Source organism: Geospiza fortis, unplaced genomic scaffold, assembly GCF_000277835.1.
Source record: "Geospiza fortis unplaced genomic scaffold, GeoFor_1.0 scaffold97, whole genome shotgun sequence".
Classification (NCBI taxonomy): Eukaryota; Metazoa; Chordata; class Aves; order Passeriformes; family Thraupidae; genus Geospiza; species Geospiza fortis.
This window is the reverse complement of record NW_005054343.1, coordinates 1901724-1928753: the sequence shown is the minus strand read 5'-3', so window position 1 is coordinate 1928753 and position 27030 is coordinate 1901724. Positions and strand designations below refer to the sequence as shown.

Genomic DNA, 27030 nt, shown 5'->3' with positions numbered 1-27030 from the left:
GGAATGTTCATGTAAGAAGTAACAGAGAATTCCTCCTGCAGTTATAGTCAGATGCTCTCTGCCAAGCCCTCTGTGATGGCTGGATTCACTCACTAGAAGGAATCCTGCAGGCACTCACACCATGATCATTTCCAGTGCTGCTCTGCAGATTACCTTTCTGTTCATTGTTGTTTCCCCTTCCCTATGGCTGCAAGTGCACTCAGTGGCATTTCCAGTGGAACTCGGTCTCCCCCTGTCCTTGGGAACAGCACACAGCCCTGGGCACCCAGAGCTGCTGGTTTTGGCAGGAGTGTCCCCCCTCTCCAGCCTCTGTGTGTTGAGCTGTCTGTATGGCAGTGAATGAGTGCTGGGCATGGGAGATGAGAATGATTCAGTGTCTGTCTTACCCATTATCCTCTGCTGCAAGGTCCTATTCCAAGTATTTTACATTATTACAAGGTAAACCAAAATCCAAACAAGGGCAACAATTTACAGCCAAACTAAATTTTGGTTTTCTCAACTGTCTGATTTCTGCACAAGACATTTCTGCCTTGTGGGAGCCTATGGAGGATTTCCTTGCCTATTGTTTACAAGTGTTCATGTTATGTGAGAAGCTTTAAATTTCTCTGGATAAAACATATTTAGGTAAAATATTGATTTTTTTTTAATTAACACATTCAGTTAATAATGATGTTTAATTAGCTCAGACCTGCACTGCAAATTGGCCTGTAAATTTCTGCTTTCTTCCCATATGGATTAAAATTAAGCTTTCTGGTTTTATACTAAGAATATTTTTAAGCTGAAAACAATAGTCAAAAGGAGTAAACAAATGTGGGATTGTTCCAGTACTCTGTTTCCCCATCACATGATATTCTAAAAATACAGAAGTACCTATAACTACTTTAGGTGTCCAAGAATTTCTGTAAAATTAAGTCTTTCAAATTTATCTACAAAGCTCCTCTGAAGAACTTTCTTTAATTAGCTGTATTGATTTTGAAGAGTTTGTGATTCTCCTGCAGCACAGTCTGAGCCAGATAAGCCAACACCTTATAAAGAGGAAAACATTTTTTAATGTACTTTCCACAGAAGTATCAAATATGGACAAAAATTAATGTAGTGTTGATAAATCAAAGCCAAGGGGAGGAGGATCCTGTGGTGCCAGCAACACAGCCTGACATGCTTCCAGCCTTCTCTAGGATTGTTACAGGCCACTTTTCTCACCTCTGCTGCTCCTGCTCCCTCATGCTACATTTCCCTTCAGGAGGGGAGTGCTGGGCAGAGCAGACTGGGGCTGGGCAGAGCTCCACTGCCAGCAGAAGGACACTCTGAACTTCCCCCTCTTGGTGTGCTTCCTCTCAGCCACACAGCCCTGGCCACAGGATTTTATGCCAGAAGGGACTTTCCTGTGATCACAGGAGGATGAGCTAACTGCCTCCCTGCTCCTTCCCTCCCTGGGAGAGAGGGAGGTTGGGATTTGATCCAAAACCAACACAAATCTGTGGACAGAATCTCATTGACTAACACTGGTTTTAAGTCAGACTCTATAAATAGAGAAATTTGCCTGAAATGTGATCAGCTGAAAAAACTGCTCTCTCTCCAAGTTTCCACCTTGCATCCAGCAGAACCATCACCCTTCAGTGGGAATGTGTATGCTAGGGGCCTAGCAGGAACACAGTTAGGCCCTCACAAAATTAAAAGTACACAGATCTTTTGTCATTTCCTAGCCCAGCCTCCTGCTAAAGGCAGGACTGCTGGCAGTGCTGGGTCAACTCAGCCATGGTTTTGGGTTTTGTTTAGCTAAGCCTATAGGACCTTTGAAGGATGGAGGCTCTGAAACTGGAGTGGCCCATAAAGAACTGCATTACTCACCTGGTGAATTTTTTTTCTACCAGCTGGCTTGAACATCTGAAGCTGAGACACCTGCCTATGCCACTGGTGGTTATCTGCCACTATGGAGAAGAATTTGTCCTCATAACTGACATTGAAATAGCTGTAGGACTCTAACTAATGCCTCCTCAGCAAGGCTCTGAGCCTCTGTGGTGAGGAATGCGCCCCAGGGCCCTGTCCTGGTAGCTGTGCATTGTGTCCTCTCCAGTTTGTCAACTTTTTCTTTGAACTGAGGGCCCTAAAGATGATTCCAGTATTTCAGCAGCAGCCTCACCATTTCTGGGCACTGAGACACCATGACTTATCTCACTTTCCTGACTGCATTTCTAATGCAGCCCAGCATGTAATCTTCTCCTTTTGTAATAAGAGCACGCTCCTGGCTCATGACCAGCTTGACTTTCACCCTAACCCCTACATCCTCTTTGGGAGGGCTGTTTGTCAGCCCATTGAACCTGACTTCTGTGTAACACAACATCATCCTGTGCCTGCCCACCCTCCTGCCAGAAACTCAGCATTTATTTCCTGTTTTAAGATCAACTTGGCTTAAAAAGTTTACAGGGTTTTTAACTTGTGCTATCAGCTTGACCCGCTGCAGAGATCAGTATCAGCTGCACAGTCTGAGCACAGCTCCACAAAATTCTGTACCTGGGCTGTATCCATTATGGTATTACTGTTATACCTTCTATACACTGATTTATGCCTTTCCCTCTTGGGATTCCTTGGTGTGGAAGAAGCAGCTGTCCAACCTCTCTTTCTGTAATCGCTCTTCTCTGCAGTCACTAAGGAGTTACAGTTTGCGTATCCGACCAGGAAATGTTAAGTGTTTGCAGGCAGCCAATAAAGCAGAGATCAACAGCCCAGCTGACTCACCGGCACGAAATCCCGAGCTGCTTTTGAATGCGGTTCAAAGCCGGCTCACACACTTGGTGTCACAGCAGTTTCACTCCATCATTCCGTAGTTTTATGTTTCTATTTCCAGAGGTAAGTTGATTTTTATTTCCAGTTTTTTTTCCCTGAGACATCTGTATATTAATGTATTTTCTCTCATAGTAAGGAAATGTCTTTGCTAGGAATTATTTTTTAAAAATTACCTTATAATTAGAAACTTGAAATAAATGGCTTTATAGCAGTCTTCTTCGTGCCTCTGTCTGCACAGCTGGGCAAGGATGTCAAAGTTATCTGAAACTTTCAGTGTGTTACTAAAAATAATGCAAACAAACCATTTCCTTGCATAGGTGACCTCTGGAATATTGATTTTGGGAGTTGATAATGAGATTTTTAATAGATATGGGAGAAAAAGCAGAATTATTGAAAGAGCAGGATTATTGAAAGAATTTCTTGGTACCTGCAATACAAAGATGTAGAAACTCAGGCACAGGGAGAATGGTGCTTAGCATGTCATGACATGGTTTGTAACAATAAAGATTGAAGTGGTTTTTGTTTCAACTTTAAAAAATGTCTAGTTTTATTAGATTTTGCAAATCCAAAATAGGAGCTGATGATTAGCTTTAATTTCTATCTAAGTAGCCAGTTAGCAAGAGTTTAAAAAATGCTTATATTGTTACTTGATTCAATTTTAAATAAAAATAAATACTTTCAGGAATGGTTTAGGTTGTAAAACCATTATTTGCTCTTCCTTGCACTATGGTTGGAGTTGAGTAAATTTTTTTGGCTATTTAAATTATTATTTATTGCTGTATAGAATAAAAATGAGACGTAATTTTGCTTCTGCCAGTATTTTCATCACCTCCTTTACATTCAGGATTGGTAGATTTGTGTGGTCTGTTAGAAGCTTTAAGGAATAAATCGCTCATTTAGAAAATTATCTTCCTTCAGAGGAACCTTTTCAAATTTTATGAAACTATTAACCTGTCAGCCTCATCTCTTAAGGAAACTTCAGAGAAGCACCCAAGGCAGTTATTGCTTTCAAACTACAATCATCTAATAAAAAAGCAAAAAGTTCAACTGTGCTTTCCTACCAGAATCAAATATGGCTAAAGCTCAACTGGTAAATGAGCTGCTGCTTTTTGCATTTTGATTGTGGTTAGAGGCAAAACTGAGCTTATATTGTGAATGTGCTTGCAGGACAAGACTGAGATAAACCAACAATAAAATGTTCATTAACTAGAAGCAGGATCACAGGCAAATTTATCTTCAGGATTTTGTTTCTATTTTACTTGTGGAGAAAAAGTTATCTGGGCTTTGAGCCCTTCTGCATCCCAGTAGAAAGGTTCTTTTTGTAGAGCACACCTCAAAGGACATAATTCTCATTCAACAATCCTTCACAGTTCAATTCAGTTCCCTCATTTTTTCCTTTTCTAGTCCTGGTCTACTGGACCCCAAAGGGAATATTCCAGCTTGAGGAGTTCTGACTCACTGACCACTGGTCTGCAGTAATCCTTACCAGTGCCAGCAGGTTTATGCCTTCTGTTATCTTAGATTGCCTGGTTTCCTCCTTTACCCCTCACTTTTTGGCTATCTCCAGTCTAATGGAGCTTCACAGATGTAATTAGAAGGGTTACTCATGCAGTAACACAGTGAGGCTTTGCAGAAGGTGTCTCTAATCTGTGTGTGTTGCCATGCAAAGGGTCTGAGAAGAGCAGCTGGCCCTGGAGAGCTCCTGCATAGACACTGCACTGCCCAAATTACTGGCAGCTACAAAGACACAACTCCATTTAGCAGAATTCTGACAGTAGGAAATTTCCCTTTTTCTTTGCTTTTGCATTTACATATGATGTATTAAAGATGATGTGCAAGAATGGTGCAGAACATGCTGACATCAGTTATTGAATAATTGCCTTTTTTATGAGAAGTGGAGAAATTATTTGCCTGATATGCAACTGTAAGATGCTAGTTTGTTGTCTACATAATTCAGTATCACGTTAAAATCACATTTCATATTATAAATACTGGTCTACTATTTTAAAGGCATCAGATAGAAATAATGATCAGCAAATAATTAGCACCTTGCAACTTCAGACGGCAAATTATGGTCCAGACACTCCTTTGTAATTAGTGCATTTTTCTCTTTGTAAGGAAAGTCTGACGCAGAGTGGTGAAAGGAAGGCTGTTGGATTTGTTATTTGGGAAGTAAGGGGTGGTGCAACTTCACTGTGCTTTGCTAATTGTGACAAAAAAACCTCTTAAAACTTTTTTCTTTTCTGCCACATTTTTCCCCCCAAGCCAACCAACCATCAAGAAATGGCCAATCCATTACCTGTGGTAGCCCAGGAAGATTTGGAAAGCTTTACCTTGACCAGGACAGGCTCAGGCTTTGCACTCAAAGCCTTTCATATTTCCTGGAACATTCCCATCTCTGTGAAGCTGCTGAGCAGCCAGGACACTACAGACAGGTATGGCTCTTATCTACCCAACCTGCCACACAGGTGGGCAGCACAGACCTGCAGGGCTGGCACCAGAACACATCCTGGCATATCCAGCATCACCTGATCCCTGAGCACATCTCCATTCCTAGAAATCCTCACCAGAAGAGGCAGCTTGGAGGCAGTTTTACTGAGAAACAAGCTCTATGATTTTTAAAAATTTTTAAGGAAGTAGAGCTTAATCCTGAAGTCAGTAATTAATCTACTGGAATAATGTCTACAAACCTGGAGCAGTAATACCAGTATGATAAGGTGTTGTTTTTCTAGAGGTTCCTGAAAAGACCTCAGTTGAATTTAAACCAGCATGCACAGATGAGAGCAGGGGAAAGAGGAGGAGGGAAGGATGGGCCAGGGTTACACAGCAGTGAGATGTGCATGGAAGCACATCATCTCCTTGCAGAAGGGGATGTCACTAATAGCAAAAGAATACAAGTTATTTGGAGCAGTAAAGGTAAATCTTTGTTTTATTCTTCGTCTAGCATTTCATATACTCCAGCTTTTTCCTGACTTCACACTTCAATCCTGCTTCAAGCTGGGCTCTTACGTTCATATTAAAGCATCCAGAGGTCTTTCATTCTATATTAAAAAAAATACACTACATTATGACTGCTTCATGTTCTTACAATTGTTTGGAAGACTATATGATATTTGGTTTATTGGTAAAATAATACTATCTTGCGCTCAACCATAAGGTTCTCTCTCATTTCCACCAATCCTACACTCACATCTCCTGCTGAAGTTCCCTTCAGTCTAACCTGCCTCTGACTTGATTTTTTTTTTACAGGGAGTGGAAGTTGCTACTTCAGGACATAGCAAGTGTCAGACACTATGAGTCTGAACGTCTCCTGCCTTTCCTTGGGATTTACCAGTGCCATGGACTTGTGGGGATAGTGACTGAATGGATGAACAATGGATCCCTCCACTCCCTCATCCATGAGGTAGATAAAAGATGTCATCTTTGAGATGATAAAATTAATGGCAAGACTGAAGAAAAATCAGCATGTAAATTACGGACAGTAGTCACAAACTGTTCTTCAGTTTCTGTGTTGTGTTTCTGTATTGTGGTTCTGTTTGTTGTTAAATGAAAATGGGAATAGCAACAACTTCACAGTACCAAAACCTGTATTTTGTGTTACTTAGCATCAGCTGTACCCAGAGGTTCCCTTTCCCTTACTCATAAGGATCCTGTCAGATGTGGCTGAAGGGCTGCAGCATCTTCACAGCCTCGAACCTTCTCTCTGCCACTGCAGCCTGAAACCTTCCAATGTGCTTTTGGATGTGCAGTACAGAGCCAAGGTAGGAGCTTCTACTTTTAGTCCATTACCATAAAATCCAGTGATTGTCCTATTGTTGCATATCTTGATATTAATAGGCAACATTTGATATCAAGACTTGTTCTATTGTTACTAAAATTACTTTTGCTCGCATTTCTGTAGATCTCAGATTGTGGCCTAACCAACTGGAGGAAACAGCAGCTGAGGGCAGACCTGCAGAACTGCCAGCAGAGAAACTGCCAGGATTTAGTGTATCTTTCTCCTGAAATACTTGAAGGAGGCCTCCCTTCCCAGGAAGGTGATATTTACAGGTGAATGGAGTCTCTAAGGGCATGTCATACCTAGTCCATGCTGCACCCTACCATGCTGCCAAAACTCTTCTCTTCAAAGACGTTACAGTAAAAATGCCAGACATACATAATGCAGTAGGATAGTATGGCATGAGGCCAATTACAGCAGTGAATTAGATTTTAAATTCCCATATTTGGTGAATCAGATACTGAGGTTAAGAACTGTTCCAAAAGTCAGTCATATAATAATGGACCTAAATGTTTTAAAAGTGCAACAGCTGCCAAAACTTCCAGATATATATAGAAGCCTCATAACTGCTTCACATAGTTTATAAGTGTGAACTGTTGCTGCCTTTAGTTTCAGAAAGAATTGTTTATGCCTAGATCAGGGCCAGGTAAAAATAAGACCTTTCCCTCAATAGTGTCCCATTTAAGATCCTGTGGAATCTCTGCTGGAATAACTTACTGAGCCACTGAAGCACCTGTACTTTTTAACAAAGTGATTTATACCAAGGAGAGAGATTACTCACTGCCACGTATCCCTTTGGGGTATGTTACATCCATTGTAGCTGCCTCAATAAATGAGAGGACCTCAAGGTGCCACTGGTCTGGATGGATACACATCATCATGGCCAGCACACAGAGCTGTGGACTAATATTTTAAATAACTTCTAAGCAGACCACTGTTCTAATTTCTGAGCTTTTGTGAAACCTATAAATTTAAACTCCTGCTTTATTGTCATAGAGGCAGGCTCTAAGATGAGTCAAAATGCATACACGTGAGGAGTCCTATAAATGATGTGACTAAACTCATGTTCACAAACACAAGTTTTGCACAGGAGGAGTGGAGGTTTACTTTCAGGTATCATAATTAATTTTCCAAAATTGCATTCATATATATCATTTAATGTATACATGTATTATATAATACATTATATAATAATATGCTGAGATGTGACTCAGATGCATGAAATTTGTGTGCATCTAAACAGTGATGCAACAGAGAAAGCAGAAATTTCTGTCATACATGAAACACAAAGTACATTTAAGTTACATGTATGTCCCCATTACATTAATAGTTTCCAGATGTTTATGTGAAAGTAAGGCAGAAGAGGAGGCTCTTTTAACCACTGTAAGCTTTAATCACTACAGCGAGATATATAAATAAACATATATGATTATCCTTGAACTGCCTCTTCCCCTTTTGATTGGTTTGCTTCTGACTTATCTGTAGACTGCTTTTTCTCATCCAGCAGCCTCCTCTTTTCTGCCTCTGATTTTTGATCTTTTTGTTAAACCACTGTTTTTTACAGCATCTGAGTTGTGGGTTATATGTATAGATCTATGATCCCACTGCAATTACTCCTAGGATGTTGGAAAAGGAAAAAGGTATTTGGAGCCCCATCAAAATTTGCTGAAGAAAATAGAAACATAGTACATCAGAACCAAGTTTTTGTACGTTAACTGATGTGCTTGTTGGTACCTGCTGAAAAGTCCAGTTGATATTGAAATTACCTGAGAACAAACCAATAGTGATAGAAAAAGGAGAACAGAAGCTTCCAAAATTCACAAGATCAAATGAAGATAAGGCAGTAACCTGAAATTTAATTCTAATTGAACCCAATAAAAATAAAAATAATATAAAAACCCCTTAACTTGATGATTTTATAAGAACAACTCAATTGAGAACTGAAAAAAAGGTCTCATTGAATTAGAAAAGACTTGGATAGACTTTGTCTTAAAAAACTCCATTCTCTTAAAGCAATAAATTTGCTTTTGAAACTGAGAATGTAGATACAGATTGCAAACTAATGAATGGTCTTTCACTGTTTTGCTGTTTTTTGCATTTTTTTCAGTTTTGGAATCCTGTGCTGGGAGAGCCTCAGCAGACAGAAACCCTTTGAAGGTATTTATTGTTCATGTCAGACTTTGTGCTGTCCACACCTTGTCCACAAATTCCCTTATTATAGTGAAATTATGGTACAAACACAATCTTTTCAGATGTCCTTTTGCCTTCTCTTACTGTTACAGCACAAAGTTCCACATTAGAGGATGTAAATATTACAATTCCTCACCAAATCCTAAATGTTTCCAAGGAAGCTGCTCTTTCTGAAGGGAAAAGGCAGAGCTTCTTCCCCCACAAGTATCATCAATCTGTGCTTGCTGAAGCACTGCCACTGAGCTGGTTTGCCATGGACCTTCAGTGAGAAGGAATATCACTTCATATTTGTCAGCTGGAATTTTAGAATCAGTGACAAGTTGCTAATTCAATGAGCAGAATACTCATTTTTAAAGTTGCTGTGAGTTTCAAGTACCAGTCCAGAAATGCCAGTTCATGATGAATTATCTCAAGGAAGCAGGGAATCTTACTTTCTTAGATGAAAGTGTGAGCAGTTTTAGAGAAGTTAGTTTGCAAAATTTATAATAATTGTCACTGTCTATGATCAATCCCTGTTTCATGGAAGTGGAGATCTTCTTTGCTATGGGCTTCATTCTGCATGGCAAAACTGATTGAAGGACTCCTGCATTTTACTGAGGACCTTCAAAAAGTACTGCATGGAATAAAATCTAAATGCCCATACAGCTTATGGCTGCCATCTTGAGGCTGCTCAAAGTACATTTCTTTTTTTTTACAATTCTTTTGTTCTGTTCTCAAAATGCAAGTGTAAGGCTTTATATAAAACTATGCTTAAAATAATAGCATGTATTCCTGAGGAATCAGTGCATGTAGTTTACAGTCAAAGTTTACATAACCATTTGTGACTCAATATTGGACAGAGTTCTTTATCCTGAAAGGACCTGTTGCAATAAGCAGCTATAGCTAATGTTAAAGGCTAGCATATCTACTTACAAGAGCATTAATATATTTTTCCTTTTAAAAAAGCAGTCTTTGTTTTAAAATATACAATATGACTTACATTGGATGTCATTTTAAGAGGTCTTTAATATTTTTGGCAGTGACATTTTCTTTTAAATTGCAGGTCAAGGAATGCTGCTTGATGTTTTGAGAGGAATCTGCAGCAGTGTGCGGCCAGGCATTTCAGAAAAGTTCATACCAAGCAATTTGCCTGAGAGGAACAGACTGCTGCACCTCATTGCTCTGTGCTGGCATCAAGAACCAGATTATAGACCCCATACTGCAGGTAACATTCAGGATTTCTTTCTGTGCAAGATCTGTAATGGAGACAGACTTCATAGGAACATTGCTTTAGAACTCTGAACAACTGAAGTGAAAGTGGTCTTTAGATCATCAGACTACCTTTGATAGTTCCTCTAACTGAAGCTTCCTATCAGAAATTGACTTACTTGTCTCCAAATTTTTGTTTACTATAAAGTAAAGTATGAGGTGGAAGTTGTATTAAACTAATTTCCTCTATTTCATCCATTTTCTCAATATAATAGTAAAGTTAGTTGCAATATGATGATGCCTAAATGTATACATGCTTTCATACACAATGTGGTATTTAAAATGCTTTATTACCCCTGCAGAATGTGTACACCTTCTAAATGGAGTTTTGACTAGTATAAATAAGGAAGTAATTTCTGCAGCAATCTACGATTTGATGGATGCAAAGGTCAGTGCAAAATTTCTTGTTCTCCTACAACATTACTTGATTCATTCAATTGCAATCTTTCTGACCCAAAACCAGTGAAGGTTTTGTCTTGATTGTTTTACTGGTCATGCCAGAGAGCTGGAGAGTGCCCTTTGGCACTTCAGGTTCATTCAGAAATTGTATAATATATATGTTGTGAGGGCTCTAGAATATTAGTCAATTGCTACCTGCTATTTGAAAAATACAATTCTTTCTAGTCACCACTTGGAGTCAGACTGGCAAACCCATGTGAGTGAGAACAAACATCAGCTCAAGTACTGCAGATTAGGACTAGAACCAAGGGCTGTTTTTTTTGTATTACTGGTTTGAAAGCATTCAGTTCAAAACCTGAACAGCATTGGTGCCTGGAGCAATATCAGTAACAGCACTGCTCTGCAGCCTTCACTGCTTCTAAACTGCCAGGCTTTCAGGCCAAGGCACTGCTCACCCCAGGGTCTCAAAGCTCTCTAATTCCACAGGAGGGATGGAGAACAGCCAAAGACTGAGGGATGGAGGTAACACCACATCTGCTTACACTGCCATGGGAGCTCTGGCACAAATGGGACTGCCACAAGCAGAGCTGCATCCTAGCTGGTTTCACTGGGGGAAAACACTGACATGTGTTGTGGCCCTTGGACAAGGACTCTGACTCTAGCTGGAGTTACACAACCCATGCTGTGTTGATGGTTTCATTGCTGTGTGTTGTGTATGTTGATGCACACAGGACTGTTTCTATATGTTGCAATCACGTTCTGGGCTTGTAGAACAGCCTTGATCAATGTTTTAATAGGTGGCATAGTGAGAGTCAAAGTAATTTTTACTACTGTTGAAGTTTATTTAAGATTGTACTGCCAAATACTCCATGATTTAATGCTTCAATCTCCTTGAGCAAGGTTTTATTTTTGTTAGATTGTGAAGATTTATTTTATTAGCGAGCATCATTTATTGTTCAAACAACTGAACTGATAAGTCCAAAATTATTCTGAAAATGAAACTGAAGTTTCTGGGAAATTGATTCACAACTATTGAGTTTAAAATAAAAAAAAATAGTTTAACAGATCTGCTGTGGATGCACAAATTGGAAAAAAGTTACAAGTATTGACACATCCTTACTGCAGACAGTTTGGCACACTGAACACAGGATGGCCATGCTGTCTGGCTACTTAAAGACAAACATGTTCTAGCTAGCCCAGTCTGTCTCAATACAAGCTTTTGGTTCAACACTGGATTTCAAATAAATGTGACACACTGGAAAGAGTAACAGGATAGAATTTTGTCACATTCCATGCCCATTCACTCTGTGCTGTTCTTTGAGTGCACCTTACAGTATAATGCATGTTGCCAGTAGAAGTTATGTTGCTATGAACTGTTGCTCCTGACAGCTGTGAATGGCACAAACCCCATCTACACTTGCTGCAGTTACTGTGGCTTTCTTCTTCCAGGAGAGAGCGCTTAATGCATGCAAAGGCTCCGAGACCTTCACCCTGCAGAGAGGCACCTGCAATTCACAGGTGAGTTTGGGGCACGGGAGTCTCCAGAGTACTTCACCAGCAGCTCATTCCTCCTGACAGCCTGACACTGTGCAATGCAAACACTTGGGCAAAATGTTCGTGGCCAGGGTAACTCCATCCAACAAACCCCACTGCTTTACCTTGTTCCAAGCAGCTCACTCTGTTGTTGCTCTTGCAAGAACAACCTCCTCCTCTTAGGGTTTGTTTTGAACCTCTCCTGTTTAGAAAAGGTTTTGGAACAAAAGTTGGCAAGAAGATAACTCTTCTCTGTTTTGATATCTTTCAGATCATCTGTCCACAAAAAGGCAATCGCTTAATCAGCAAGAAAATTCCTCTTGCAGTGCCAAGCTTGTCAACTGTTCCACCTGATAGCAGTGCAAATACAGCAGGAAGAGATAATATTGAAATGGGTGTGTCAAGTACTACCCCACAGAATGCAACCAAAGGTCACTGTCTTGAATTATATTCAGCTCCAGCTGTTACAAGAAAAAGACAAATATTACTAGTTGTTTCATATAGAAATGTCATTTTTCTTGTAAGATTGTTGCTTCTCAGAGTAAAGCTGTGCTCTCTACTGGTATCATCTGAAGCATGAGTTCACTGCAGGAAACCAGAGACACCACAAAGCTTTCCACTTAGATGTATAGATCAAAAAAAAAAAAAGTACTAAGTTTTTTAGAATATTGAGCTGTAAATGTAGAGCTGCCTTTCTCTCACACATCAAATATTGCCTGTTGCTTTTGAGAGAACAAGTCCCTTTTGGGAATCAGGCTGCTTTGTGCCACCAGGAATAACTGCTTTTTTTGTAATCTGCTAAGAAATGGAGATATCTTTAAAATCTTTATCTTATCTGGAGATATTTTTAAAAAGGCAATGTTGCCAGGAACATATGAATAATTCCTGATAATCACTGTTCCAATATGGATAACTTTCTTTACCTTTCCAGTGTGGATTTGTCCTGTTTAAATTTGGGTCAAGAATAGACAGTCTGTATTTCTCATGCCTTCAGGTACAAAAACTGAGACATCAGAAGTCAATTCACCTGTAGCAACTTCTGCATTTCCAAGCACTTCAGTTCTGATCAATTGCCATCAGACTTATGGACAGAATAAAATGTTTCATAACTTCAATAACAAGTTCCTACAGACAGAAAGGCCATATATGTGTAGTAACAAATGCCAAAGTTTTCCTAGGAATAATGATGTATTAACAAGAGCCAAAGTAATCTCAAGTCAGTCTTCAGTTCCTGTCTCCTGTAGTGGCTGACATATGTGTAATGTTTTCTTGTTGTTAAATTCAAAGGTCTAATCTTGCTCATCTTAAACTTTTTCTAGATCACCTAGGCTCTGAGAGAAGAAAACCAAGCTCCTTTTGCACAAATCCTTCATCTGGCTCAACTGCAGGCAAAGAGCATAACTCCCCAGCACTGGCTCTTCAGCACAGACCACAACCAATGCACCTGGGACAAGCAGTGACAGGTAAGGCACTATTGCCACTTTGAGCTGGCAGTACTCACCTTGGCCAGATCTCAGTGATTAAATTGTTTAAAACTTGGAGGTCTTCCTGCAGAACAGAGGCAGAAAGGGTCAGGTTTTGGTTTGTGAAGACTCTTTGCCTGTGAGTGAAGCTTTGTGAGGTTTTTATACTAACTTTTTGCCAACTGGCCTATAACAATTCTCAACCTAGCTGGCTGTCCTTCTCCATGGCAATTTACTTGAGTGCTGACATAATTTCTGGATAAATCAACAGACTAGACCATGCAGGAAAAGTTCATCACAGAACTCTCCTGGCAACACTCAGAAATCAGAATGCATGCTCTCCAAAGCAGCACGACTTTTGGTTATTAATTTTCTCTTGGTGTATGGTATTTACTGTTTTTATTTACAATAAAAACCCTAATTTCAGCACTAGGTATTCTAATCACCCCATGAAAAGAGGCAGAACCCAAAGCTCTCAACCATTTTATCAAGAATATTACTTTTGGTATTAGTTTGGCTTTGACCTATATTCATTTTCCTAGTTTCATGTTACATGGTTCAAACTCTCCTGCTACCCTGAAGTACCTGTTACCTGTCCTTCCACCTTTATAGGAGAAAGTTTTCTCATCTGCATCCTGCCAAGGTGCTTTGCATAAAGTCAAATACAGGTGCTAGATGAATAGGGCAAGACCTGAAAATCTTCTCCCCTCACACAATCTGGGCACCTAGAGGTTTAGAAACACTTATTTGCTGTAATCTGGTCTTCCTGAGTTTCAAACATGAGATGAAAATTCTTTTGGACTAGTTTCAAACATAGAATGCAAACAAACTGACTCCTCCTCCTTCCTTCCTCTACTGAGTTTGTATTTCTGGTGTTGATGCTATCACTTGCTAACAATTTCTGGATGACAAAAGCACTTGGTTTATCTCATTTTGTTTTCCTTTCCACTCAAGGTCCTTGCAGCAAAGGAAGCTGCTGTCAAATCCTTGCCTGCCAGAGACAGAGCATCCTGAGCTGCATGACAGAAGGGCTCCTGAACCACGCGCTGGACGTGCTGCGCTCGCAGCAGGCCCTGTCCCGCATGGACTACGAGAGCATCAGCGCCCGCCCCACGGTGACCGCCCGCGCCCGGGCCCTGCTGGACACCTGCCTCTGCCTCGGGGAGAGGGCAGCACAAGCTGCACTCACTGCACTGTCAGTGAACAAATCCAGCCCTCTGGGACAAGTCATTCATGCCCAGGCTGTCCTTCCAAGGTAAACAGGCTGTTGTTTTTCACGGTCTGCTGTATGCATCTGAGCTCTAGAATTTGTGATGGCAAAGATTCACGTTGGTGTCTCACAACCCATTGACCAAAGGCAATTCTTCCTACAGCTCATTATTTGAGTACTGTAGTGGAAAAGGCTAACTGGATTAAAAGGTCAAGTCAACTGCTGCCAACAGAAATTGCCAAGACTGGTATAACAAATGCTGATTTGGATCTCAGAGATGGGAAAAGTGCAATATGTGCCAGAACAAACAGAGTTCAAGTGAGATGACACCTTGTTTCCTTGATTTTTCTTCTTTAGAAGGGAGGAAAATGAATCATTACTTTTTTGAGGTCACAGTATGGAAGAATGATTATTTATAAACACTTCCAAATAAGGATAATGAACAACAGAATACTGGATGAGGAGAAAAAATTTACTGCCTTTCACTGCACTCATATCTGAGCCAGCTGTTACAGTGAAAGGCTTCAGAGAATCAAGAAATATTTCTTCAGTAGGGCCTTAAGTAAGACTTGGAAGTTTTATATTATGCATATAAATTACTTCATTTTCCTCACAAATGGTCATATAAAAATATAGCAGTACCTACATCTGTACTTCAGAGATGTGGGACTTGGAGTACTCATTAAATGGAGAAATGTTAGCTCTTTACATCCCTGTATCTCTCTAATAATGTCTGCAGCTCAAATTTAAAATCAAACCAGGCAGAAGAGGTGCCTGGTTTAATCAAAAGATCATTTTGAAATGGTGATTCTGCTGAACTGTTGTCATGGTTGTGCTCTAATGGGGACAGCCTGGGAATACTGGGAGGTTTTCTTGCTCTGGCCTGAACTCCCCCACAGTTGCAGATGCTTTGGAGTGTCCTGCTGCTGCTTGAACTCATCCTCAGGTCATAGACCCTTTGACTTGAGTTCACATAGAGTTCCAGTCTGTCCCTGTCCAGAAACATTGCTGTTATCAGAATGTTCCCAGGCACAGTGGAGGAAGATAAGTGGTACAGCAGGCAGTGAAAACAACAGCCCAGCCACTAACAAGCACCAGACACTGGTGTACAGAAGGCAAACAAGTCCCATGGCAAGCACAGGAGTCTGTTAACAGATCAACAGCAACAGCAGCTACAAATGTGATCCAGCACATTCCAGTAAAATCTGTTGTTACCTTGAACCCTTCAAGCTTCACATTGGATGCTGAAAAGAACGTTTGTCCCAGCAGACAACTATGCTCCACAACAGTAAAGTGAGAAAATGTGTTGGTTGAGAGCCAGACAATTTATCAGGTAAAGCAAAAGCTGCACACAAGCAAAGAAAAACAGATAAACATTCACCTGCAGGAAATAGTTACAGACCTTTAAAAGAGAAACTAGCAATATTGTTGAAACTTAATAGGAGCTTTCAAAATCATTCCATTTAGTTGTTCTGCTGGACACTTTACACTCCTGTGAATGATATGCTGGCTGGCAGGCTATGCTGAATTTTTGTCATTGTGGTTTTGATACAGAAACAGTTTTGGCTCTTTTCTAGAAGCAGCTGCCTACTTGAGAATAAAATCTGATGCCAAACCTAAGCCCAGTCTTAACTGTTAAAGAGAAGAACTGGCATCAAAACAGTGGGAGCACAAGCTGTCTGCTTTTCCAGTGTGGTATTTTTCAATGGTACACATTTGTTGAAATGAAACTGTTGTTGATACAAAAAGTTTTGCTATCAAACTAAAATACGGTGATGTGTAACCAGCAGCATTTTCTCTCACCAAAAATATTCTCCTAAGGCCTGTAGTGTGAACTGTTAAAAATGTCTCATGTTGACCACTGGTATGAAATATCAAACTGCTGAAAGTTTGTGGTATTTTGCTCCTGCCCAAGCTTGTTCATTAGCTAAGATTTCTGTGGTCCTCACCTCTGTTTTCTGCAGTTACCTCGATATTATGAAACAATGTAGAATAAATGGCACTGAGCAGGAGTAAAGATAGAAGAATCAAATTGTCCTTTGTGAAGAACAACTGGAGTTGCATGAAGGAAATCTGAAACCTGGGGAGCTCTAGAAAACAGCAAGGAGAATAATAAAACCAAGTCACTTCAGGACTGATCATATAAACTGATTAGTAAAACTCTGTTGCAGTTACTCAGAAAAGAATTAATAGTCATTAAAAATTACAAGCTGTACAAATTTTATGAAGCTATTTAAATTTATTAAAGGAATGGTGTGTATAGTAGGCAGATGTTTATTTTTCTGATGTATTGAAATGTAATTTTATTCTTGATTGCAACTGGTTGGTAATCTGGCAATCTTTTGGTAGCTATCTTTTGCTGATTTGCAAAAAGATGACTGTCCCTTTGGCCTAATTATACCATACTTTTATCTGAGATGAGATAGTTTCTGCAGTGTAAGAATGTCTGCACTAGAATTTGTCTGAAGTTGATTTGTGGAAAATTAATCGAGGTACTGGAATGAAATGTTTAAGAGATTAGTCCTTCCAGTGGAGAGCAAGGCAAACAAAGCTATAAATACCACTCAAATGTTCTTACCAGTGCCTGTTAAAAACGGTTCCAGAGAACATCAGAGGAAGATAACAAGTGCATATTCACAAAATACTAATTTACAAAATTTCAAAAAATGCATTAATGGACTGCTAACATATACAGAAGAACTTTACACCACATAAGTAGTCTAAAATGCATAAAACCTAAAGCACTAATGAAAACATCCTAAACCTCAAGGGTTCTTAGTTTATTGTTTCAAGTCTGAGTCCTACATAACCTTGTAAAATTCTCATGCTTGACCAGGCTTAGTCACTTGAGCATCACATGTGAAGATTTTTAAGGAAGGTTAAGTGCATAAATAAATACTTGTGGGCCTGATATGTTAGGGAAGGACCCAAACATCATCAAGACAGGCACAGGAAATTTAGATTTCTTTATTGCTATTTATTGATTTCAGAGCTATACAGACATTAACTATGCTCTCCTCCAGTAATACATATTGTCTCAAGGATTGCTGGGGTCTTCTATGCCTAAGGAAATCGTGCCTTGCACTGTATTCCCTTTCATTCCTTTCCTGCACACAGCCATGCCCGGCCCTCTCTGCCTTTGCAAAATACTTTACTGGTGCTCAAAAGGCCCTAGCACAGTTTGATTTTGTTCCTTTTCTAGAGAAGCAATTCCTTCATTGCCTGCCTGGAACTACATTCCCTTAAGTGAGCACATGCTTGACTTGACAGATGGTATGTCAGCTGAGTTAAACAAAACTCCTGGATTTTGAAGGTAAATCCACCATAAATTAAACTACCTGACAAGGTCTGAAAAGAACTTATTTAATGAATTAATTGGGCAACATTACATTCAGCACAGCTGCAAGAACATACTAATTGCAAGCATTTTGCTTAACCCCAGCAAAAATGGTAGATCAGAAGCTTAGACATAGTATTTCCAGCTTTTGTGCTGATACAATTTGTGATCAGTATTTTATTTCCTGCCTTCATTTCTCTTTGCCAAGAATACATGCCAAGTAATATTATAGAAATCTGTAGCCTCAAACTGCCATTTTCCCTGGGCTTTAAGAATGACCTTTCTTCTTTCAGAGAAGACATGCATTGGTAAAGAACTTTTGGACTCCTTCAACCAGGGTGAATTAAATGGCAGTAATTTAGAATAAGAACTTACCCCTTAAAATGTGCTAACATGCCAAAGTATCTCAACACCTATTGTTAGGGACCAGCTGATAAAATTGTGTGTGTTTAGTCTAGCAAACAGGAGATGAAGGGCACACAACAGAGTCTGGAGCAGAGGCACTGAACATGCAGTGAGGAAATAGAGTACCTGGTCTGTTCTTGTGCTTTGTCAATCTGGCCTGGCTTTCAAGCAGGGGCTTAAAAAATATTTAAAGGCCTTCATGAATACAGGCTCCTTCCCCATACCCAGAGAAATTAGCAAGATTCATGGAACTTTCTCTTGATCAAGAGTTCTTTAGTTGACAAAATTCATGCAAACAACAGAGATTTACTAAACCTTTTCCCTCAGCCTGTTCAGTTTATTTATGCAAGCTATAAACATTTGAAGTGATTTAAGGGAAAAATTAACTTGTTTTTGCTTGGAGCTAAACAACATGGATATTTATAACTGCCTGTAACTCAATCACTATTCACTCCACTAACACCCACCTATCAAGGCATGGGTCTGTTATCAGGTCAGCTGTTGGGACAATGGAATAGAGATAACTTGAACTGAAGAGCCCTGGAGATTATTTCCACCCTTTACAGTGTTGTTATGAATTCTTAAAAGAAAAGAAGGCTCTTCTACATTTTTTGCTTTGCAGCAGATCATAGTTGGTCATCTTCTCTCAAATACAATGAAAATGTTTCCATTTTTATTAAATTGCAATCTTTATCCAGCAAGATTTCTGTCCAGTCCCTTAAATGTTTGCTGAGAGAGCTACTTCACATTCATGTATTTTCTTCCCTCTTTTCACATGAAACCACAGGAACATTTAAAAAGAACCCCTTATGACACACAATATCAAAATGCAAACAAACAGAAAAAAATAGGTTGTTACTTGTGCTGAACAGGTATGAGCTCACAGAGAAATTCAGTTGTTTTTCTGATAGACTGCATGTCTTGGACAGGTTTTATTAAACACCGTATGAGACTAAAAGATTTACAGCCAAAGAAATATTTCAACTCAGGGAGGCTTTCTGCAAAACAAGGCATTGCTCTGCTCTCCTCCCTTCTGCTCTGACTCCTGCAGAGCTGGTTCAAATGCAGTCTGGCAACTCTGGCTAAAACCTTTTCTCTCCACTGCAATCGATCATGTACTGGTATTCCAACCTGCAGATTTATTTGTTTACAGAAAACTTTCCCTTACACAGAGAATTCATGACATGAACAAGAGAGGAGAGATTTGGATGCTGTTTTATATTATGTCTTTCAAAACTCAAGTTACATTTAATTTTCTGTAAGATACATAATAGCATTTTAACTCCTCAGCTGTTGCATTTTGATGTGTTTAGTAAGAATGTTTCCCTGTATTCCACTTACTAGCACATCAATATAGCAATTTAATTAATTCTTAAAATCAGAGAAGCACTTAGATTGAAAAGACCTTTACGATCACTAAGTATAAACCTAACACTGCCAAGTCCACTGCATTCTTAGGTGGTCTGAGGCTATTTATTTTGGTTTAAATCTTATGGTAACTGTCAGCTTCTTCACCCAAATTAGACCCTATCAGTGGAAGCTGTCATTTCTTGTTCAGTGTTCTTTATGTCCATCTTCAGTACCAAGAGAAGGAGCACTGGCCTGTGGCCAGGCCTCTCCTGCTTGTTACAGTGCCAAGGAACTCTCCCAGTCTCTGTGCACAGACACAGCTGCAGAGGGAAAGGCGCACTCAGCATTTGAGACTTCAAGATACGCTTGGGCATGTAGATGGGATTATTCTTGTTTGTTTTTGCAGCTGGCTATTTAATCACAGGTGTTTTTCTTGGACAAAGGTAGCCTTTTTAAGGAACAAAATAAAAGGCAATTATCAGGATTTCACAGCTGTAATTTTACTGTATGCTATACATTGGATTGAACTCCAACAGCATGCAATGTAGCTGCCTCCCAATTGTTTCAGTACAACCACCTAATCTAAATCTTTGGGTTTTGTTTTAATGACACAGCCTCATTTTTATCTACAATGTATGTCATTCTAGCATAGAATAATACAAAATAACAATTTCCCCAATGATACAACATTTCAGCAATAAAATTTGTCCTTTTTAGTAAGGATAAATACAGAGTTGTTTGCGGAGTGTGACACTGAGCACGCTACATGGCGAAGTGACCAATGTGTGGGGTGAGGACACTTGCAGGACTCCGGCCATAAGGTTTGTTGCAGGAGATTACACTGATGACACATTTTAGCAAATAACTTGGCCATCTCCTATAGTTTCCACTTAAGCTGAGGTGTTCCACATTTTCCCATAGTAGTGACACTGAGGTAAAAATAACTCCCTGACCTCCAGAGTGTAATGTGACACATGAGGTTTAGTTTCCTTTATCCTCCTACCTAAGCTCTAACAGTAAAGCCCAAGTGTTTGCTCTCACTTCACTTTGTCTTCCAGACTCATGTAAAAGTAAAGACGACCATGTCACCAACGTCACCAATATGTGATAATGTGTTATTAAATCAATGTTACTGGTATTCAGAATGTTCATAGCCTGTGGGATTTCAGCTGAGAAAAAACAGTACTAAAAAACCTAGTAGAAAACTTTAACAAAAGTAAGCACTTTCTTCTGGAACTAAAGTATACCTGTGAGTGTCTGAAGCACAGCTTTCAGTGTTTTCAAAAGTTTGATTTATGGCACTTCACAGTATGTGACTGGGAATCTGAAAAGGCTTTTCATAGTTCTGGGGATCTTGCATAACTTGAGAAACTCTTGGTAGTTCTTAATTAGTCCACTACGATTTGCTCTGTGGGACACTGTACACACCAAGTAATCACGAGCCAAGTGGGGAACAAAGGAGCAAAGTGCAAAACACTCACAAATAGCCTGCTGAGAAATCATTTCTGAAAAGTTAGCAAAGTCAACCATAATTTTAATTTTAGGGCTGGATGCCTTCTAATAATAGCAAAGAATGGATTTGAAATTGGAACAACTATGCTGGCAGACAAAAGACTAATAAACCCATTAATAGGGCTATCCTATTTACTGCAAAGGTAAATGGACTGGCAATAAATCCCTACTCTTAAAGGTTCTTTTAGCATTAAGATATTATACATCTCAGTTCTTAAGGTGTACTTTTAAATAGTGAGACATTCTGAAAATCTTGCTCATGGAACGTGAAGTTCTTTGGGCAAGAATTGGAGTGAAAACTTCAAAGGTGTTCTGATCTTATTTTGTGAAACAACATGGTTTTTGTTCTTTTACAAAGCTTGCTAATTAGAACTTACTTGTCACTCTTACCACATGTACACACTAGTCTGTTCCTCTTAGAGGCAAAATGTATGAGATCAACATGCATTGGCATATTTGATTAGCACACACTGTGCAGAATCTATACAGAGAGGTCTTTGAGATTATTTTTTTGAAAACTTTACTTTTGGATCAAATACAACTACAGAATCTCCCAGAAGTCTGAAAGTTTAGGGAATAAAGGTTGTCTTTACTTCTGTTCATCCAACAACTGTTCCTACACTGTAAAGTATTGAGTTATTATAAGGTCTCTAAATAAAATAGCAGAGAACTTTTACTAAAGGCCCAAATTTATTTGTATTGTATAAACATTTCGGGGTAATTCAGTAAGTAAGAGAAAAGTAACAGGAGTGCACTAAAAGCAATGATGGAAGAGTGGGATCAGCACTGATGCGGTTGTACTGTAATATTCTGCATTCAAAATGGCTCTGCTGAGGAACATCTGGTTGTATTTAAATGGCAAAGTTTGGACTCAGCATGATAATACAAACAAAATGATGACATTGGCTTCAGCCTCTAGTAACCAGCTGCTTGCAAACAGAGTGTCAATGCAACTACTGCTGAGTAGGGTCAGAATCTCAGAATACTCCTGCTTTTAATCAGACAGAGAGACAGGTACCACAAGTATATCAACAAAGGACTGACAATAACACAGGGGAATCTATAACAGAGAGGAACTTTACTGTTTTGAAGAAAGTCTGAGCAGTTGCATTAGAAGGCCAGAGTTACTTAAGATAAAAGAACAACCCAACCCAACAGATGTCTTTTAACTGTCTCATCCAGAAGAAATGTATTTAAATGCTGTTGAACTCGGTTACAAACATTATAGCTAAGGACTTCATATTCTTCAGTCATAGTACCCACATGCTAATTTGGGACCTGAAACAAGAAAAAAATACTTATCCTTAAGATGCTATTTTTTACAGCTACAAACCCTCCTTAGTTTGTTTTTATACATAATTACTTTTAATAGCCTTCAAATTAGACATGGACAAAGAGCATTATCTTAAAATATCCCTGCAGTGTTATAAGACTTGTGAAACAATGATTCTAACTCCCATGTTGTTTTCCAGGAAAACAAAGACTGTGATTCATTCATTCTCATTAATAAATAGCCAGATGCTCATGAAGTAATTCAACATAGATAAAACAATTTGTATAATCAAAGGGTAGGGTCTCAAAGCTGAATGGTTTCATTGTCTAAAACATTAAGTCAAACCATATGTTTTAAAACAAGTATTATGTACAAGGGACTATTTTTTCCAAATAAACTCCCAAAATTGACTGGGAAAAATTTTATGGACTGCTCATTTCCCTTTTAATAGAGAAGATTACACAAGCAAGAGAAATGTAAAATTAAAATACAAAGTTTGTGGCATTAATCAAAATAGTGATAAAAAAGTCCTAGAGATTTTTGAAGTTTACCTGAAGATAGACATATTTTTGCTGGTGTTTTTTGCCCTCCTAGCAAAGTTAACATTTGAAAACTTGTCCATGTTTTAGAAGACATCTATTCCCACTTCTGCATTGCAGCAGGGACAGCACTGAACAAAACCAGCTTGCTATAATGTGCAACAAAGATATGTGTAAGCAAATAATAAACTTTGGTGAGAGTAGATAAGGCAGTGAAAACAAAAAGGCACCTGAAAGGCAACAGAACCAGATAGGACAAATGAAATTAAAAGATGGGATGTCAAAGCTCATTTTACAATCTGTTTTTAAAAACTTTAGTATATAGAAGCTAAGTTTTCCATAAAAGAAGGACTAATGTTAATCTTCAGAGTATTAAATAACTGCAGTTGGAAAAGACAGAGACATCCCACTGTTTCTGTTCCTTAAAGGGATATTTTCTACTACCTCCTCCTCTGCTCCTAGCCTACTCCATGTTTGTACTTATGTGATTTTGATACTAGAAAACCAACCTTCATAAAAGTATTGTTTTCTGCCAGCTTAGTGAGCAGAACTGCCTTACAGAGGCGGCTGGGCAAGTGCCAGCACCAGTCAATTGCTGAAGGCCGCTGGAGTAGGAGGAGACATGCTGCTAGGAGCAGGAGAAGGTAAATAGAAAGCTAAATTTAGACCTTTACCTTTAATTGCATAGCACTTTGGTGCTTATAGTCACTCTCATCTGTAAGTCACACTTACCCTGCTTAAACCACCTCCTGCAGAAATTTGTGTGATAGAAAGATGAAGGTAAAAACAAAGGGCAAAGGATCAGTGAATTTGTTTTTGTAAACAAAGTCACAGCTTTAGCCAAAGAAAAGAAACAGGTGCACTTACATTTGTTTTTGAACTGATTCTGTTCCCTGAAATACATGGTTGATACTGTGTTTGTTGTTTGAAATTATTAGGGTCGAAAAACTAACAAAAATAATGTTTGCTTTTAAGTGATTATAAAAATTGTCATTTGCTGGAATCTGGCTAAACTTACAGATTTACTGTCCTGAATAATTTCATGACCCCTGTGAATAACTCCTGTGTCAACAGAATGTACATTTCAAAACGAACATCAAAGTAGTTGCAGGACTCAATCTGTATGGTAGAATTTCTAAAGGAACCAGCATAAACCATCAGACACATGGCTGGAAGCAATATTTCCATCATAAACTCCAAGCTGCAATGAATACTGCTTACATTTACACAGCACCCCTTCAGTGCTGACCCTTAAGGAGCTCAGTGCACTCTCATTCCATTAATTAAGTGCATGAGCAACACATTCTTGGGGGACTTATGCTGTGAGGATATGCTTGAACTCACCAGAACGACCTTGTGAACAAGCACAAAGCTGATGTATAAGGTTCAAAACTCACTCCGATTTAATAGCAATTTTTACCTTGGTTTTGTTTCATGTTCTAAAACCATTTCATGAATATTGTGTGGATTTGGTTTCCCATAATCTGATGCTATTTCAATTTGGTTTGTTCAGGGGTATTTAATTGGTTTATTCTTCAAGCTTTTTGATTTGAATTACATTTTCTAAGATGTATCTAGTGGCAATATTAGTCAGAAACAAAAAAGCAGATAGGGCAAAACTCACAGACTTAACCAAACTCAGTCTGACTTTGTTCTCATTAACTGAAGGAGATAAGATCTTAACTTGATTAAATTAGTATCAGATAAAACTCTAGTGGAAACAAAATCTTTTTTAGCTGTTTTTGGTCTAGCACTTAGAGAATACACACTCCTGTATAAACATAACTTACCAGTGGCCATTTATGGAGCATCAAGGAAGAGCCACACAATTGATGTAATCTGTAACAAGAGAAGAAATAAAGGAGTCCAGACTTACATTTCACTTCCATAGTAAAATGGAAAAAGTAATTTATAAAATATGAACCTTACCAAAATGAACAAAAATATCTACCTGCATGATTATTCTGAGATTTGCTTCTGCTCACATGCAAACATTTCAGAAGCATTGTCTAGCCTTATGATACTGTCCTAACTTGGATCTCTCATATCAACCTCTACCGTGTTTTAAGTTCTCATAATCCAGGTGGTGAACTTCTATTTTGAAACCCCCAAATGGACACTTTTTCTAATAAGTATTTTTCAAAGTTCTAAGGTAAAATGTAATTTTCTATACTTCCAGCATATGCCTAATAATTTGTTTCCTATGCCTTGTCTATTCTCATCTATTTCTTGTTTCTAAAGGCAATTTTATAATTAGCTCACATTTTATGAGTCCATTTTTTTTGAGGAGTCATTGCTGTCTACAGTAGATTCAGTCATGGGAGAGCTTAAAATGCAGCCTACCAACAACTGAAATCAGCTGCATTTTTTACATTCACACACAATCCACCTTTTGATTAACGTGTGAGACTGTTGCAAACACCCTGAAAATCCTGCACTACAGAACACAGGGCACCAGCACATTTGTAAATCACTTAGCACTATTACCATCTAATGTCTGCTTTCTGGTTCATATTATCTTTGGAACAACAATCAGTTTCATATTGTAAGGATTTGATTATATTCTGGGGATGTCATCTATGTTTTTATCTTCTATCAGTGTTGTATAACTGGCTTAAAAACAAAGATGTCACCTATCAGGGCTGTTAAGCTCCCAGAAGGCAGCAGACTGGTTTTGTTTGCTGCTTTGCAACACTGTCAGTAGCTTCAGCAGGTAATAGATTTAGAATAGTTTGTGTTTGACAAAAGCCAAACAAAGAGTTGAGACAAACATAATTAAAGAGCTGAGAAGATCAAGCTCCTGCAAATGAGAGTTTGTTTTGCTATGGTGCTTTATAGTTTAGAAATAAAGTCTAATGGTATTATCTTCTTTGTGTGCACTTAAAAAGCAAACTTTAAACAAAAATAAACCCAAACAACTTTCTTAATTCATTTTTATCCAAACACGGTGTAATGAATATCTGGAGATCTAGATGAGTGCAGCAGTTGCTTGGTAGCTAGATTGTGACAACGAAGGAAAACAACTCCTTGATAAAACACACAAACTTTGATAGAGGAAACATAATGGAAATCAGAAACGTAAGCCTTGTGGCAATAAAATTGGGCTCCACTATTGCATTTACTAGCACATTTATGGGTATGACAGTGAGTCCATAGTTCGCGTTTCTCTTTTTTCTTACAGCCTTTTAATTTTCATTTGCCCCTAAGATTTTTTTACCCTCTTGAAAAACTTCATGTCTTACTTATCTGTGTCAGAGGGTAGATAATAACCGTGGACCAGGGAAGGGATGAATAATTAAATCATTTAGAGTGAGACTACCCTGGTTCTGTTGTCCTTCTAGGCACTGAACCATCCCTTTGCCTCGCAGGGAGCAGAAAAAAGGCAATCACAGAACATTAAAAGGGGGCTGCGGCCTGGGGTTCACTCGCTTAGACGGTAGAACTATTAATCTGCTAGTGGAAGCCAAGGAAGCTTTCATTACACCCCAGATAAATCTGCTGAATGGCCAATTCCTTACTATTATAATCAGGCACCTTGGATCACTTTTAATCACGATTCTGGGAAGTCCATTACTATTTTAACAAAGCCAAATTTTGGGTGTAGCTATGCCCCTCTTGGAGGCTGGAACACACCAATGCTACCGTTTTATTTTCATTTCCATATCCGGTATGACTGGCGCATAGGACCTATGGGCAGAAACCCAAAACATCACCAGATTTTAGGGTTTCCACCCTCTCAGGCCCCTCAGTCTCAAGCCTGAGGGTCTTTCAGACGTAACTAATGCGGGTGTAAGTCGTGTGGATGTAACTTTGTGCGGCGGCGGCCGCCGGGGCTCCACGAGAGCTCCGCGCCCCCGGGGCCCTCAGGGAGCGCGGGGTGAGGGCAGGGCCCCCAGCCCGGCTGGCAGTGCCGTACCGTCAGCGCTAGGGCTCCTCTCCATCCTGCCCCCGCGGGGAAGGGGGAGCCTGGTCCCCCGCTCCGGCTGCGGCGGGGGAGGCGATCGCGGCT

The 27030-nt window shown here is 39.3% G+C and overlaps 1 protein-coding gene and 1 long non-coding RNA gene across 2 annotated transcripts; one reads left to right on the top strand and one right to left on the bottom strand.

The window, feature by feature from the left end:
* Nucleotides 1–2756: 2756 nt before the first annotated feature.
* Nucleotides 2757–15157, top strand: LOC102039354 (receptor-interacting serine/threonine-protein kinase 2-like). Its single transcript, XM_014307779.2, has 12 exons — nucleotides 2757–2847; nucleotides 5050–5219; nucleotides 6034–6187; nucleotides 6390–6545; nucleotides 6686–6834; nucleotides 8670–8719; nucleotides 9795–9956; nucleotides 10303–10388; nucleotides 11849–11917; nucleotides 12204–12363; nucleotides 13252–13395; nucleotides 14350–15157. The coding sequence occupies exons 1-12, from the start codon at nucleotides 2764–2766 to the stop codon at nucleotides 14652–14654; spliced, it is 1689 nt and encodes a 562-aa protein (XP_014163254.2). The 5' UTR covers nucleotides 2757–2763; the 3' UTR covers nucleotides 14655–15157.
* A 6832-nt stretch (nucleotides 15158–21989) lies between these two features.
* On the bottom strand, nucleotides 21990–27027 carry LOC115948044. Its single transcript, XR_004081908.1, has 3 exons — nucleotides 26938–27027; nucleotides 24812–24860; nucleotides 21990–22487 (listed from the first exon to the last, which is right to left on the bottom strand). It is a non-coding gene; the product is annotated as an uncharacterized LOC115948044 (long non-coding RNA).
* Between the last annotated feature and the right edge of the window lie 3 nt (nucleotides 27028–27030).